Below are 17,651 nucleotides of genomic sequence, written 5' to 3'. Positions count from 1 at the left end.
CAAATTAAACTACATCAACACAACAACACAAACATCAACACAACAACACAAATAAAACTACATCAACACAACACCACAAATTAAACTACATCAACACAACACCACAAATTAAACTACATCAACACAACAACACAAACATCAACACAACAACACAAATAAAACTACATCAACACAACACCACAAATTAAACTACATCAACACAACACCACAAATTAAACTACATCAACACAACAACACAAACATCAACACAACAACACAAATAAAACTACATCAACACAACAACACAAACATCAACACAACACCACAAATTAAACTACATCAACACAACAACACAAACATCAACACAACACCACAAATTAAACTACATCAACACAACAACACAAACATCAACACAACACCACAAATAAAACTACATCAACACAACAACACAAATAAAACTACATCAACACAACAACACAAACATCAACACAACAAAAACATCAACACAACAACACAAATAAAACTACATCAACACAACAACACAAACATCAACACAACAACACAAATTAAACTACATCAACACAACAACACAAATTAAACTACAACACAAACATCAACACAACAACACAAACAAAACTACATCAACACAACAACACAAACATCAACACAACAACACAAATAAAACTACATCAACACAACAACACAAACATCAACACAACAACACAAATTAAACTACATCAACACAACAACACAAACATCAACACAACAACACAAAAATGCAAACATCAACACAACAACAAATTAAACTACATCAACACAACAACACAAACATCAACACAAACATCAACACAACAACACAAAGAAAACTACATCAACACAACAACACAAACATCAACACAACACAAAGAAAACTACAACACAAATAAAACTACATCAACACAACAACACAAATAAAACTACATCAACACAATCACACAAATTAAACTACATCAACACAACAACACAAATAAAACCAGAAATAAAACCAGGAATAAAACCACTTCAACACAATAATAACACAAATAAAACCGCTTCAACACAATAATAACACAAAAAAACTGCTTCAACACAATAATCACACAAATAAAACCGCTTCAACACAATAATCACACAAATAAAACCGCTTCCAACACAATAATCACACAAATAAAACCGCTTCAACACAATAATAACACAAATAAAACCGCTTCAACACAATCACACAAATAAAACCGCTTCAACACAATAATAACACAAATAAAAGCGCTTTAAACTGTAAAATCGTGCTGTAGCTGTAAAATTCGTTGTTTTATTGAAGCTAAATTCACTCATCAGCTGTTATCTAGCTCTTCCTTTTCCAGCCTGATGGAGAACGTGTTGTAAAAGGTTCTATACAGCACCAACACGGGTTCTTTACAGAACTCTATACACCTCGTTCCCCATCACTCTGAGGAGCCGTCTGAGCATCTCAGCCTGTCTGCGGGGCTCGGCTCGGTCACAGCGGCGGGGCAGTGAGTTTAACGGGCTGCTCCGCCAGCGGCGCCGCGGTCAGTGGCGGTTTAGGGACCACGTCTGTGGTGAAAAGGGGAAGTGTGGAGATCTGAGTTCTGCTCTGGGCGAACGTCTTTACCTCATTTCCTGCCAGGTGGTACGTGCGGGCCTCCTGCAGCAGAGGGAACAGCTCTGGGCAGCCGCGGATCAGCTCGTCCCCCTCCGCCTTCTCCACAAAGTAGCAGGGATCCAGCAGGGGGAGCCGTACGTGTGCCAGGATTCGGGGCAGCAGGGGCAGTCTCTCCGCCCGGTCCGCTCGTACCCAGAGCATCACCGCCTCGAACACCTGCTCCTCCTGACTGACCCCCAGCTCGTCCCTCTGCAGTAGCGCCATCAGCTCGGCTGCCGGCAGCTCCGGCAGCTCCTCCCCCGAACACACCTGCCCGAAGTGCTGCACCAGGTACACCTGCGCCTGCGTCTTCAGCCCCGCCAGAGCGTGAGTGTCCGCCAGACGCAGGATTCCGACACAGTTCTCCGGCTGCAGCGCCTCCGCCAGGTAAACCGCACACGCCTCCACCACCCGCGGGAACTAGTCAGATAATCAGAACAGCGTCAACAATGATTATTATTATCATTAGTTTAATTGTCCTACTGTCACTGATCAACTGCCCTACTGTCACTGTCCAACTGCCCTACTGTCACTGATCAACTGCGCTACTGTCACTGTCCAACTGCCCTACTGTCACTGATCAACTGCGCTACTGTCACTGTCCAACTGCCCTACTGTCACTGATCAACTGCGCTACTGTCACTGTCCAACTGCCCTACTGTCACTGATCAACTGCCCTACTGTCACTGTCCAACTGCCCTACTGTCACTGATCAACTGCGCTACTGTCACTGTCCAACTGCCCTACTGTCACTGATCAACTGCGCTACTGTCACTGTCCAACTGCCCTACTGTCACTGATCAACTGCCCTACTGTCACTGTCCAACTGCCCTACTGTCACTGTCCAACTGCCCTACTGTCTCTGATCACCTGCCCTACTGTCACTGATCAACTGCGCTACTGTCACTGTCCAGCTGCCCTACTGAGATTAGTGCAGTGGGGTTGGTGCAGTGAGGTTGGAGCGGCGAGGTCAGCGAGGTTAAGGCAGTGAGGTTGACGCGGCGAGGCCGGCGTGGTGAGGCTGACGCGGTGAGGCTGACGCGGCGAGGCCGGCGTGGCGAGGTGGATGCGGTGAGGTGGACGTGGTGAGGTTGACGCGGCGAGATGGACGCGGCGAGATGGACGCGGCGTGGGCAGCGTGGCGAGGTTGACGCAGCGAGGTTGACGCGGCGAGGTGGACGCGCCGTGACCAGCGTGGTGAGGTTGACGCAGCGAGATGGACGCGGTGAGGTGGACGCGGCGTGGCCAGCGTGGTGAGGTTGACGTGGCGAGGTTGACGCGGCGAGGTGGATGCGGCGTGACCGGCGTGGTGAGGTTGATGCGGCGAGATGGACGCGGTGTGGTGGACGCGGCGTGGCCAGCGTGATGAGGTTGACGTGGCGAAGTTGACGCGGCGAGGTGGACGCGCCGTGACCGGCATGGTGAGGTTGACGCAGCGAGATGGACGCGGCGTGGCCGGCGTGGTGAGGCTGACGCGGGCGAGGGCGAGGTGGACGTGGCGAGGCCGGCGTGGTGAGGTTGACGCGGCGTGGCCGGCGTGGTGAGGCTGACGCGGCAAGATGGATGCGGCGTGGCCGGCGTGGTGAGGTTGACGCATCGAGATAGACGCGGCGTGGCCGGCGTGGTGAGGTTGACGCGGCGTGGTGAGGCTGACACGGCGAGGCCGGCGTGGTGAGGTTGACGCGGCGTGGTGAGGCTGACACGGCGAGGCCGGCGTGGTGAGGTTGACGCGGCGTGGTGAGGCTGACATGGCGAGGTGGACGTGGTGAAGTGGACGCAGCGCAGGGTGAAGAGGCTGTATTTGGAATAAATCTGTGTGGATCTCAGTCTTTATGCACTGATAAACCTGTTTTCTGGCCTTAGGACCCGACGCGGGGGATTTACTGGTGGTTGTTGCTGTTTGTGACGCCCTGCTCAGCCGCAAACAACAACCTCCAGAAATGGAAAGTGTCCTCTGCCGATTTGTTTCAGTTCCCTGTCTCTTCTCGCTGCAGTCAGACCAGCCGCCGTTCATTCACATTCGTTTTCCCCATTTTCTGCTTCACTTATTTGAACCGAGAAGACGAAGCTGTTGTGTTTACTGCTGTAAGTGTGAGCGAAGCCTTCAGCACCTTAAACACCAACCATCCTGTAGACAAGTGAGCAGGCATCTGTGGTCATGAGCGGCGTGTAACGTGTAAAAGTGGTTTGGTTGAAAGAGAAAAAAGCTACAATTTTCACCAAAGAAGAGATTAAATAGGTCGACGACAGTCCCTCATTCAGTCTGGACTGCACAGCTGGAAATAACTGCCCAGTGGTGCTGCAAAGACGGCCACCAAGTGACCAGGCATTCCTTTAAGGACTTTCTACATGTTGATAATCTTCAGAACTGCTTTGTTCTCAGGCAGTGTTCTATAGCAGAACCGTACTGAGCTGTAGACAGGGTCATTATTTTGTACTGACCTGGAACAGGCTGGCCGCCTCCAGAGTTTTCTGAACGTTCTCCTTGGTTATGTGCACTTTGCTGGTGTAGGTGTAGTCCAGCAGGATCTTCATGTTCTCCGCATCGATTCCTTTAATGTTCACGCAGTCCTCGTGTTTTTCTCGCAGGTCGTTACAGAACATCGCTCTAGAAAAACGTCCATGAGAAAAAGAACAAGACAAAGAAACTCTCTAAGGAACATTACATGAACTTTACAGTGGACAGAACAGAACAGAACCCTCAATGTTCTCATAGTAAACACGTGCAGAACGTAATGCAGTGGTCACTAAACTCCACCCTGCATCGCGATCGTGGGGGTGGGCGACACGGTGATATCACAATCCTTACGTCTGAGTTTGTGATGGTAAATCTGAATTTCTAGAAGACAGAACCGCTGCGTGGATCCGGAACACGACTCAGATGAATAGTTCATTCTCCACGCACCTGTAACGCGATCAGACGAGTGCTAATCAGCTGCTTTCGCTCGAGTACTTCAGTAGAGCATGGATGGGTTTGATCTGCTGCGTATTTTCATATCTTAATACTTTCACTTCTACTTGAGCACATTAGTGAGTAAAGGAATCTAGAGGAAAAGAAATCGGTACCGGCTTCAGTTCCTGTCCTGAGAGATGCTGGAATTCCCAAGAGATTCCTCTGCAATTCTATTTGTTACTGAGTACTTAAGTATTTTTCTACTTTTACTCGAGTTGTTTTATTTAAAGGTACTTTTACTTGAGTATTGATTTGGCTACTGTACCCAACTCCGAACACGACTGAACCAAGAGTCACAGGGATGTGGGAAGCGGTGCTGAGGGGGCTGGAGCACCCCCTACTTTCAGGACTGCAACTGTTAATAATAAGAAAACAAAACGTTCTAGACTTGGCCGTAATTTGAGCGCAGCAGAGAACCACCGATTGGTAAAATCTGCAGTAGCTGTTCTGTTTACGCGAACGCCGTGTTTTCATCAGAGGGAGCAGCTGCTGCCGCTCAGCGTGAACACTTTACTGTAGGGTTCTGTTCATAAGGCTACATGAAACCTACATGAAGTTGTCTTGACAACTGTCATAACCCTACATGAATGTTTATAAATGCTTATTCCAACAATTTTAAAGACATAAAAATTCCAAAAACAGATCAAAATAATCAGATTTTTAAAAAAGACCAGGTTTCTCGGTCATTTCATGTTTTGTTTTTTTATAAATACACACTGAGCTGATCTGTGAAAATGGGTGTTTTCTTACCTGAAATACAGACTGGCAGCGGCGAGGATGGCCCTGTGGCAGGGGAAGAGCTGGCCCTGAACGCTGAGCGTGACATCTGTGAGGAAGCCGTCCAGCCGGAGACTCTGCAGGCCGTCCTGCAGCTGCTGAGGAAGCCCGGAATCCTCGAACCTCACGCTGCCATCCTCCAGCCTGCCTTCGCTCAGCGTCTCCAGCAGATCTGCACACCCTTGGTAACTTTCCCCGGGCTGGGGGCCGTCTGAGCTCTTCTCCACAGAGTCCCCCATGGCTCATTCCCCAAGCCGGGTAACAGCAGGAACCTCCTTTAGATAATCCCTCCAGAGATACAGTCCACCTCGAGTCCAGATCAGAGCAGAACGCCTGCAGAGCACTGGTGGTGCTTTTATCAGGCCAGTGTAGTTGTTTTCTCTCAGGATGTGTGTTAACAGCTTCTACAGCGGCTTCCTGTTCTTCAGCGTATCTGACACTCGCGCTCCGCTGAGGTCAGGTGCAAAAACAGGAAGTTTTGAAACTTCTCAAAAAAAGTGGCTGTGAAACAATGAGCGGCGCGTTGGCCCGCGCTGTTCTTCTTTCTGTGGATCTTTTGGAACTTCCCTTCTCTCCAGTGTTCGGCGGCGGTGGACAGACAGCCAACGCAGCCTGAATCGCTTCGTTGTTCACAAAACTCAGATTGCAACATTTCTACATCAGTAAAATGTTCTACATCTGAAAGTTTATGAAAGTGACACGGCAGAGCGTCGCTCCCGACTCCAGGGCCTGGTTGTGGTGGTGTGGACCCCCATTTCCCACTTTAAAGAGCATTTTGTCTTATTAAGCAAGAAACACATCTTATACTGGAAATCCTGGAGAAGACAGCAGTTTAATGCGCGAGCATCAGAGCAACACAGCAGACTCCTGGGAGCTTTTACGCTCAGTTAATTGGAACAAACCAAATATTTTCTAAATTTCTTTCACACATCTAGTTGTGTAAATACAGTGAACTTTAGACCGTGGAAATGTGTAATGAGAAGACTTCTGTATGATGTGGACTGAGTACATCATTGTCATTGACCCTAAAAACTGACGCAGAACACCCACCATCCCCTCAGCTCTTTAACTGCTACTGTAAAGCTCGGACTATAGATAAATTCATCTGAGGCAAAAGTGGAGATTCGAATCAACTGTTTGGACTGTGGGTACTGTAGGCCTAGTAAGCATGAATCAACACACTGTGTGTGTTAGGGCTAGTGTACTGCCCACATGATCTGAGATTAGCTGTCCAAACAATCTCTGACTAACTGGTCGATTGATCTCTGATTAACTGCTGAAATAGATTCAAATTAAATGGCCGAATGACCTCTGGTTAACTGGTCAATAGTCCTTTGGTTAACTGGCCAAAAGATCTCCAATTAATAACTGAACGCATGTCACTTATTAAGGCATTAACCTACAGGTCCATGTACATCTTCACTCTGATTGGGCTGCAGTTCAGGTCAACGGCGCTGCATTGCTTCTTAACATGTTTACAGACTAGACTAACCATTTTAAATGGAGCGGAAACTTCACAGGCAGGAGCTGTTAGAACAGGCCACGTTCCACATACGGCGTGAAGAACCGCGTCAGTCAGACAGTTTAGACACCCCTCACTGTACAGCACACTCAGCTTACTGCGACTAACGGGTTCATCAGAACATCTTAGATTCAGCAACTCGGCCTGCAGGTTTAACTCCAATAAAGCCTGTAGAAACAAAACACTGACAGTTACGGCATTTTGCCGACGGTCTGATGAGACTAGGGCAGTTACCCAGGCGGGGCACTGAACCCCAGTATAGAGCATGGGAGGCAGAGGTACACTACTACTGCACTACACTGACCGCTATACACCCACTATACACACGCTGCGCTACCCCGACCGCTATACACCCACTATACACACGCTGCGCTACCCCGACCGCTATACACCCACTATAAACACGCTGCACTACCCCGACCACTATACACCCACTACACTACACCACCCCAACCAACCACTATACTGACCGCTATATACCCACTACACTACACCAACCACTATATACCCACTACACTACACCAACCAACCAACCACTATATACCTACTACACTACACCAACCAACCACTATATACCCACTACACTACACCGACTGCAATACACACACACACACTACACTGACCGCTATATACCCACTACACTACACCACCCCAAACAACCACTATATACCCACTACACCAACCGCTATACACACACACACACACACACACACTACACTGACCGCTATATACCCACTATACACATGCTGCACTACCCCGACCGCTATACACCCACTACACTACACCACCCCAACCAACCACTATATACCCACTACACCGACCGCTACACACACACCCCCCCACTACACTGACCGCTATATACCCACTACACTACACCACCCCAAACAACCACTATATACCCACTACACCGACCGCTATACACACACACACACACTACACCGACCGCTACATACCCACTACACTACACCGACCGCTACATACCCACTACACTACACCGACCGCTATATACCCACTACACTACACCAACCGCTATATACCCACTACACTACACCACCCCAACCAACCACTATACCGACCGCTATACACACACACACACACACACACACACTACACTATACCGACCGCTACATACCCACTACACTACAGCTACATACCCACTACACTACACTACACCGACCGCTACATACCCACTACACTACACCGACCGCTACATACCCACTACACTACACCAACCGCTACATACCCACTACACTACACTACACCAACCGCTACATACCCACTACACTACACCACCCCAACCAACCACTATATACCCACTACACCGACCGCTACACACACACACCCCCACTACACTGACCGCTATATACCCACTACACTACACCACCCCAAACAACCACTATATACCCACTACACCGACCGCTATACACACACACACACACACACACTACACCGACCGCTACATACCCACTACACTACACCGACCGCTACATACCCACTACACTACACCAACCGCTATATACCCACTACACTACACCACCCCAACCAACCACTACACCGACCGCTATACACACACACACACACACACACACACACACACACACACTACACTATACCGACCGCTACATACCCACTACACTACAGCTACATACCCACTACACTACACTACACCGACCGCTACATACCCACTACACTACACCGACCGCTACATACCCACTACACTACACCAACCGCTACATACCCACTACACTACACCAACCGCTACATACCCACTCCACTACACCAACCGCTATATATACCCACTCCACTACACCGACCGCTACATACCCACTACACTACACCGACCGCTACATACCCACTACACTACACCGACCGCTATATACCCACTACACTACACCACCCCAACCAACCACTATACCGACCGCTATATACCCACTACACTACACCAACCGCTACATACCCACTACACTACACTACACCAACCGCTACATACCCACTACACTACACCAACCGCTATATACCCACTACACTACACCAACCACTATATACCCACTACACTACACCAACCACTATATACCCACTACACTACACCACCCCAACCAACCACTATGCCGACCACTATATACCCACTACACTACACCGACCGCTATACACACACACACTACACTATACTACCGCTACATACCCACTACACTACACTACACTGACCACTACATACCCACTACACTACACCGACCGCTACATACCCACTACACTACACCAACCGCTACATACCCACTACACTACACTACACTACACCAACCGCTATATACCCACTACACTACACCAACCGCTATATACCCACTACACTACACCAACCGCTATATACCCACTACACCGACCGCTACATACCCACTACACTGACCGCTACATACCCACTACACTGACCGCTACATACCCACTACACTACACTACACCGACCGCTACATACCCACTACACTACACCGACCGCTACATACCCACTACACTACACCAACCGCTACATACCCACTACACTACACTACACTACACCAACCGCTATATACCCACTACACTACACCAACCGCTATATACCCACTACACTACACCAACCGCTATATACCCACTACACCGACCGCTACATACCCACTACACTGACCGCTACATACCCACTACACTGACCGCTACATACCCACTACACTACACTACACCGACCGCTACATACCCACTACACTACACCGACCGCTACATACCCACTACACTACACCAACCGCTACATACCCACTACACTACACCAACCGCTACATACCCACTACACTACACCAACCGCTACATACCCACTACACTACACTACACTACACCAACCGCTATATACCCACTACACTACACCAACCGCTATATACCCACTACACCAACCGTTACATACCCACTACACCGACCGCTACATACCCACTACACTACACCGACCGCTACATACCCACTACACTACACCGACCGCTACATACCCACTACACTACACCGACCGCTACATACCCACTACACTACACCGACCGCTACATACCCACTACACTACACTGACCGCTACATACCCACTACACTACACCGACCGCTACATACCCACTACACTACACCGACCGCTACATACCCACTACACTACACCGACCGCTACATACCCACTACACTACACCGACCGCTACATACCCACTACACTACACCGACCGCTACATACCCACTACACTACACTGACCGCTACATACCCACTACACTACCCCGACCACTATACACCCACTACACTACACCACCCCAACCAACCACTATACCGACCGCTATAGACCCACTACACTACACCAACCACTATATACCACTACACTACACCAACCAACCAACCACTATATACCTACTACACTACACCAACCAACCACTATATACCCACTACATTACACCAACCGCTATATACCCACTACACTACACCGACTGCAATACACACACACACACTACACTGACCGCTATATACCCACTACACTACACCACCCCAACCAACCACTATATACCCACTACACCGACCGCTATACACACACACACACACACACACACTACACTGACCGCTATATACCCACTATACACATGCTGCACTACCCCGACCGCTATACACCCACTACACTACACCACCCCAACCAACCACTATATACCCACTACACTACACCAACCACTATATACCCACTACACCACACCAACCGCTATATACCCACTACACTACACCACCCCAACCAACCACTATATACCCACTACACTACACCACCCCAACCAACCACTATATACCCACTACACCGACCGCTATACACACACACCCCCAATACACTACACCACCCCTACTAACCACTATACCGACCGCTATATACCCACTACACTACACCAACCGCTATATACCCACTACACTACACCAACCACTATATACCCACTACACTACACCAACCACTATATACCCACTACACTACACCACCCCAACCAACCACTATGCCGACCACTATATACCCACTACACTACACCGACCGCTATACACACACACACTACACTATACTACCGCTACATACCCACTACACTACACTACACTGACCACTACATACCCACTACACTACACCGACCGCTACATACCCACTACACTACACCAACCGCTACATACCCACTACACTACACTACACTAACCGCTATATACCCACTACACTACACCAACCGCTATATACCCACTACACTACACCAACCGCTATATACCCACTACACCGACCGCTACATACCCACTACACTGACCGCTACATACCCACTACACTGACCGCTACATACCCACTACACTACACTACACCGACCGCTACATACCCACTACACTACACCGACCGCTACATACCCACTACACTACACCAACCGCTACATACCCACTACACTACACTACACTACACCAACCGCTATATACCCACTACACTACACCAACCGCTATATACCCACTACACTACACCAACCGCTATATACCCACTACACCGACCGCTACATACCCACTACACTGACCGCTACATACCCACTACACTGACCGCTACATACCCACTACACTACACCGACCGCTACATACCCACTACACTACACTACACCGACCGCTACATACCCACTACACTACACCAACCGCTACATACCCACTACACTACACCAACCGCTACATACCCACTACACTACACCAACCGCTACATACCCACTACACTACACTACACTACACCAACCGCTATATACCCACTACACTACACCAACCGCTATATACCCACTACACCGACCGTTACATACCCACTACACCGACCGCTACATACCCACTACACTACACCGACCGCTACATACCCACTACACTACACCGACCGCTACATACCCACTACACTACACCGACCGCTACATACCCACTACACTACACTGACCGCTACATACCCACTACACTACACCGACCGCTACATACCCACTACACTACACCGACCGCTACATACCCACTACACTACACCGACCGCTACATACCCACTACACTACACCGACCGCTACATACCCACTACACTACACTGACCGCTACATACCCACTACACTACCCCGACCACTATACACCCACTACACTACACCACCCCAACCAACCACTATACCGACCGCTATAGACCCACTACACTACACCAACCACTATATACCACTACACTACACCAAGCAACCAACCACTATATACCTACTACACTACACCAACCAACCACTATATACCCACTACATTACACCAACCGCTATATACCCACTACACTACACCGACTGCAATACACACACACACTACACTGACCGCTATATACCCACTACACTACACCACCCCAACCAACCACTATATACCCACTACACCGACCGCTATACACACACACACACACACACACACTACACTGACCGCTATATACCCACTATACACATGCTGCACTACCCCGACCGCTATACACCCACTACACTACACCACCCCAACCAACCACTATATACCCACTACACTACACCAACCACTATATACCCACTACACCACACCAACCGCTATATACCCACTACACTACACCACCCCAACCAACCACTATATACCCACTACACTACACCACCCCAACCAACCACTATATACCCACTACACCGACCGCTATACACACACACCCCCAATACACTACACCACCCCTACTAACCACTATACCGACCGCTATATACCCACTACACTATACCAACCACTATATACCCACTACACTACACCGACCGCTATACACACACACACCCCCACTACACTACACCACCCCTACTAACCACTATACCGACCGCTATATACCCACTACACTACACCGACCGCTATATACCCACTACACTACACCAACCGCTATATACCCACTACACTACACCACCCCAACCAACCACTATACCGACCGCTATATACCCACTACACTACCCCAACCAACCACTATACCGACCGCTACATACCCACTACACTACACCGACCGCTACATACCCACTACACTACACCAACCACTATATACCCACTACACTACACCACCCCAACCAACCACTATACCGACCGCTATATACCCACTACACTACACCGACCGCTATACACACACACACACACACACACACACACTACACCGACCGCTACATACCCACTACACTACACTGACCGCTACATACCCACTACACTACACCAACCACTATATACCCACTACACTACACCACCCCAACCAACCACTATACCGACCGCTATATACCCACTACACTACACCGACCGCTATACACACACACACACACACACACTACACCGACCGCTACATACCCACTACACTACACCGACCGCTACATACCCACTACACTACACCAACCACTATATACCCACTACACTACACCACCCCAACCAACCACTATACCGACCGCTATATACCCACTACACTACACCGACCGCTACATACCCACTACACTACACCAACCACTATATACCCACTACACTACACCACCCCAACCAACCACTATACCGACCGCTATATACCCACTACACTACACCGACCGCTATACACACACACACACACACACACTACACTGACCGCTACATACCCACTACACTACACCAACCACTATATACCCACTACACTACACCACCCCAACCAACCACTATACCGACCGCTATATACCCACTACACTACACCGACCGCTATACACACTCACACACACACACACACACACACACACACACTACACCGACCGCTACATACCCACTACACTACACCGACCGCTACATACCCACTACACTACACCAACCACTATATACCCACTACACTACACCACCCCAACCAACCACTATACCGACCGCTACATACCCACTACACTACACCGACCGCTATACACACACACACCCCCACTACACTACACCACCCCTACTAACCACTATACCGACCGCTATATACCCACTACACTACACCGACCGCTATATACCCACTACACTACACCACCCCAACCAACCACTATACCGACCGCTATATACCCACTACACTACCCCAACCAACCACTATACCGACCGCTACATACCCACTACACTACCCCAACCAACCACTATACCGACCGCTACATACCCACTACACTACCCCAACCAACCACTATACCGACCGCTACATACCCACTACACTACACCGACCGCTACATACCCACTACACTACACCAACCACTATATACCCACTACACTACACCACCCCAACCAACCACTATACCGACCGCTATATACCCACTACACTACACCGACCGCTATACACACACACACACACACACACACACACACACTACACCGACCGCTACATACCCACTACACTACACTGACCGCTACATACCCACTACACTACACCAACCACTATATACCCACTACACTACACCACCCCAACCAACCACTATACCGACCGCTATATACCCACTACACTACACCGACCGCTATACACACACACACACACACACACACACACACACACACACTACACCGACCGCTACATACCCACTACACTACACTGACCGCTACATACCCACTACACTACACTACACCAACCGCTACATACCCACTACACTACACTACACCAACCGCTACATACCCACTACACTACACTACACTACACCAACCGCTACATACCCACTACACTACACCAACCGCTACATACCCACTACACTACACCAACCGCTACATACCCACTACACTACACCAACCGCTACATACCCACTACACTACACCAACCGCTATATACCCACTACACCAACCGCTACATACCCACTACACTACACCGACCGCTACATACCCACTACACTACACCGACCGCTACACACCCACTACACTACACCGACCGCTACATACCCACTACACTACACTACACCGACCGCTACATACCCACTACACTACACCGACCGCTACATACCCACTACACTACACCAACCGCAACATACTCACTACACTACACCGACCGCTACATACCCACTACACTACACTACACTACACCAACCGCTACATACCCACTACACCGACCGCTACATACCCACTACACTACACCGACCGCTACATACCCACTACACTACACCGACTGCTACATACCCACTACACTACACCGACCGCTACATACCCACTACACTACACCAACCGCTACATACCCACTACACTACACTACACTACACCAACCGCTACATACCCACTACACTACACCAACCGCTACATACCCACTACACTACACTACACCAACCGCTACATACCCACTACACTACACTACACCAACCGCTACATACCCACTACACTACACTACACCAACCGCTACATACCCACTACACCAACCGCTACATACCCACTACACCACACTACACCACCCGCTACATACCCACTACACCACACTACCCGCTACATACCCACTACACTACACTACCCGCTACATACCCACTACACCGACCGCTACATACCCACTACACTACACCGACCGCTACATACCCACTACACTACACCGACCGCTACATACCCACTACACTACACCGACCGCTACATACCCACTACACTACACCGACCGCTACATACCCACTACACTACACTGACCGCTACATACCCACTACACTACACTGACCGCTACATACCCACTACACTACACTACACTACACCAACCGCTACATACCCACTACACTACACCAACCGCTATGTACCCACTACACTACACCAACCACTATATACCCACTACACTACACCACCCCAACCAACCACTATACCGACCGCTATATACCCACTACACTACACCGACCGCTATACACACACACACACACACACACACACACACACACACACACACACACACACACTACACTATACCGACCGCCACATACCCACTACACTACACTACCGCTACATACCCACTACACTACACTGACCGCTACATACCCACTACACTACACTACACCGACCGCTACATACCCACTACACTACACCGACCGCTACATACCCACTACACTACACCGACCGCTACATACCCACTACACTACACTAACCGCTACATACCCACTACACTACACTGACCGCTACATACCCACTACACTACACTGACCGCTACATACCCACTACACTACACCAACCGCTACATACCCACTACACTACACCAACCGCTACATACCCACTACACTACACCAAACGCTACATACCCACTACACTACACTACACCAACCGCTACATACCCACTACACTACACCAACCGCTATGTACCCACTACACTAACCACTATATACCCACTACACTACACCACCCCAACCAACCACTATACCGACCGCTATATACCCACTACACTACACCAACCGCTACATACCCACTACACTACACCAACCGCTACATACCCACTACACCACACCAACCGCTATGTACCCACTACACTACACTAACCACTATATACCCACTACACTACACTAACCACTATATACCCACTACACTACACCACCCCAACCAACCACTATACCGACCGCTACATACCCACTACACTACACTACCGCTACATACCCACTACACTACACTGACCGCTACATACCCACTACACTACACCAACCGCTACATACCCACTACACTACACCAACCGCTATATACCCACTACACTACACCAACCGCTATATACCCACTACACTACACCAACCGCTATATACCCACTACACCACACCGACCGCTACACACCCACTACACCACACTACACCGACCGCTACATACCCACTACACTACACTACACCGACCGCTACATACCCACTACACTACACCGACCGCTACATACCCACTACACTACACCGACCGCTACATACCCACTACACTACACCAACCGCAACATACTCACTACACTACACCAACCGCTACATACCCACTACACTACACTACACCAACCGCTACATACCCACTACACTAACCGCTACATACTCACTACACTACACCAACCGCTACATACCCACTACACTACACTACACCAACCGCTACATACCCACTACACTAACCGCTACATACCCACTACACTACACTATACCAACCGCTATATACCCACTACACTACACCGACCGGACTGGCGACCTGTACAGGGTGTCCTGCCTTCCGCCCGAAGACTGCTATATACACACATACACACACACACACACACACACACACACACACACACACACACACACACACACACACACACACACACACACTACACCAACCGCTATATACCCACTACACTACACCACACCAACCGCTATATACCCACTACACTACACCAACTGCTACATACCCACTACACCACACCAACCGCTATATACCCACTACACTACACCAACCACTATATACCCACTACACTACACCGACCGCTATACACCCACTACACTACACCAACTGCTACATACCCACTACACCACACCAACCGCTATATACCCACTACACTACACCAACCGCTATATACCCACTACACTACACCAACCGCTATATACCCACTACACCACACCGACCGCTACACACCCACTACACTACACTACACCGACCGCTACATACCCACTACACTACACTACACCGACCGCTACATACCCACTACACTACACCGACCGCTACATACCCACTACACTACACCAACCGCAACATACTCACTACACTACACCAACCGCTACATACCCACTACACTACACTACACCAACCGCTACATACCCACTACACTAACCGCTACATACCCACTACA

General features: G+C 49.3%; 1 protein-coding gene across 2 annotated transcripts in view; it reads right to left on the bottom strand.

The window, feature by feature from the left end:
- klhl6 (kelch-like family member 6) overlaps nucleotides 1-6,127 on the bottom strand; it is an 11,531-nt gene extending 5,404 nt beyond the window's left edge. The window contains exons 1-3 of one of the 2 annotated variants that reach the window (XM_017682651.2): nucleotides 5,361-6,127; nucleotides 4,100-4,265; nucleotides 1,628-2,077 (exon numbers count right to left, since the gene is read on the bottom strand). In XM_017682651.2, coding sequence (XP_017538140.1) covers nucleotides 1,628-2,077; nucleotides 4,100-4,265; nucleotides 5,361-5,626 — 882 coding nt within the window. In that variant the 5' untranslated portion in view covers nucleotides 5,627-6,127. The remainder of the gene's footprint in view (nucleotides 1-1,627; nucleotides 2,078-4,099; nucleotides 4,266-5,360) is intronic. The other variant, XM_017682650.2, reaches the window with a different exon arrangement.
- Between the last annotated feature and the right edge of the window lie 11,524 nt (nucleotides 6,128-17,651).

This window comes from Pygocentrus nattereri, chromosome 2 (genome assembly GCF_015220715.1).
Source record: "Pygocentrus nattereri isolate fPygNat1 chromosome 2, fPygNat1.pri, whole genome shotgun sequence".
Taxonomy (NCBI): Eukaryota; Metazoa; Chordata; class Actinopteri; order Characiformes; family Serrasalmidae; genus Pygocentrus; species Pygocentrus nattereri.
The sequence above is the reverse complement of the archived record's forward strand: the minus strand, read 5'-3'. Positions and strand labels throughout refer to the sequence as shown.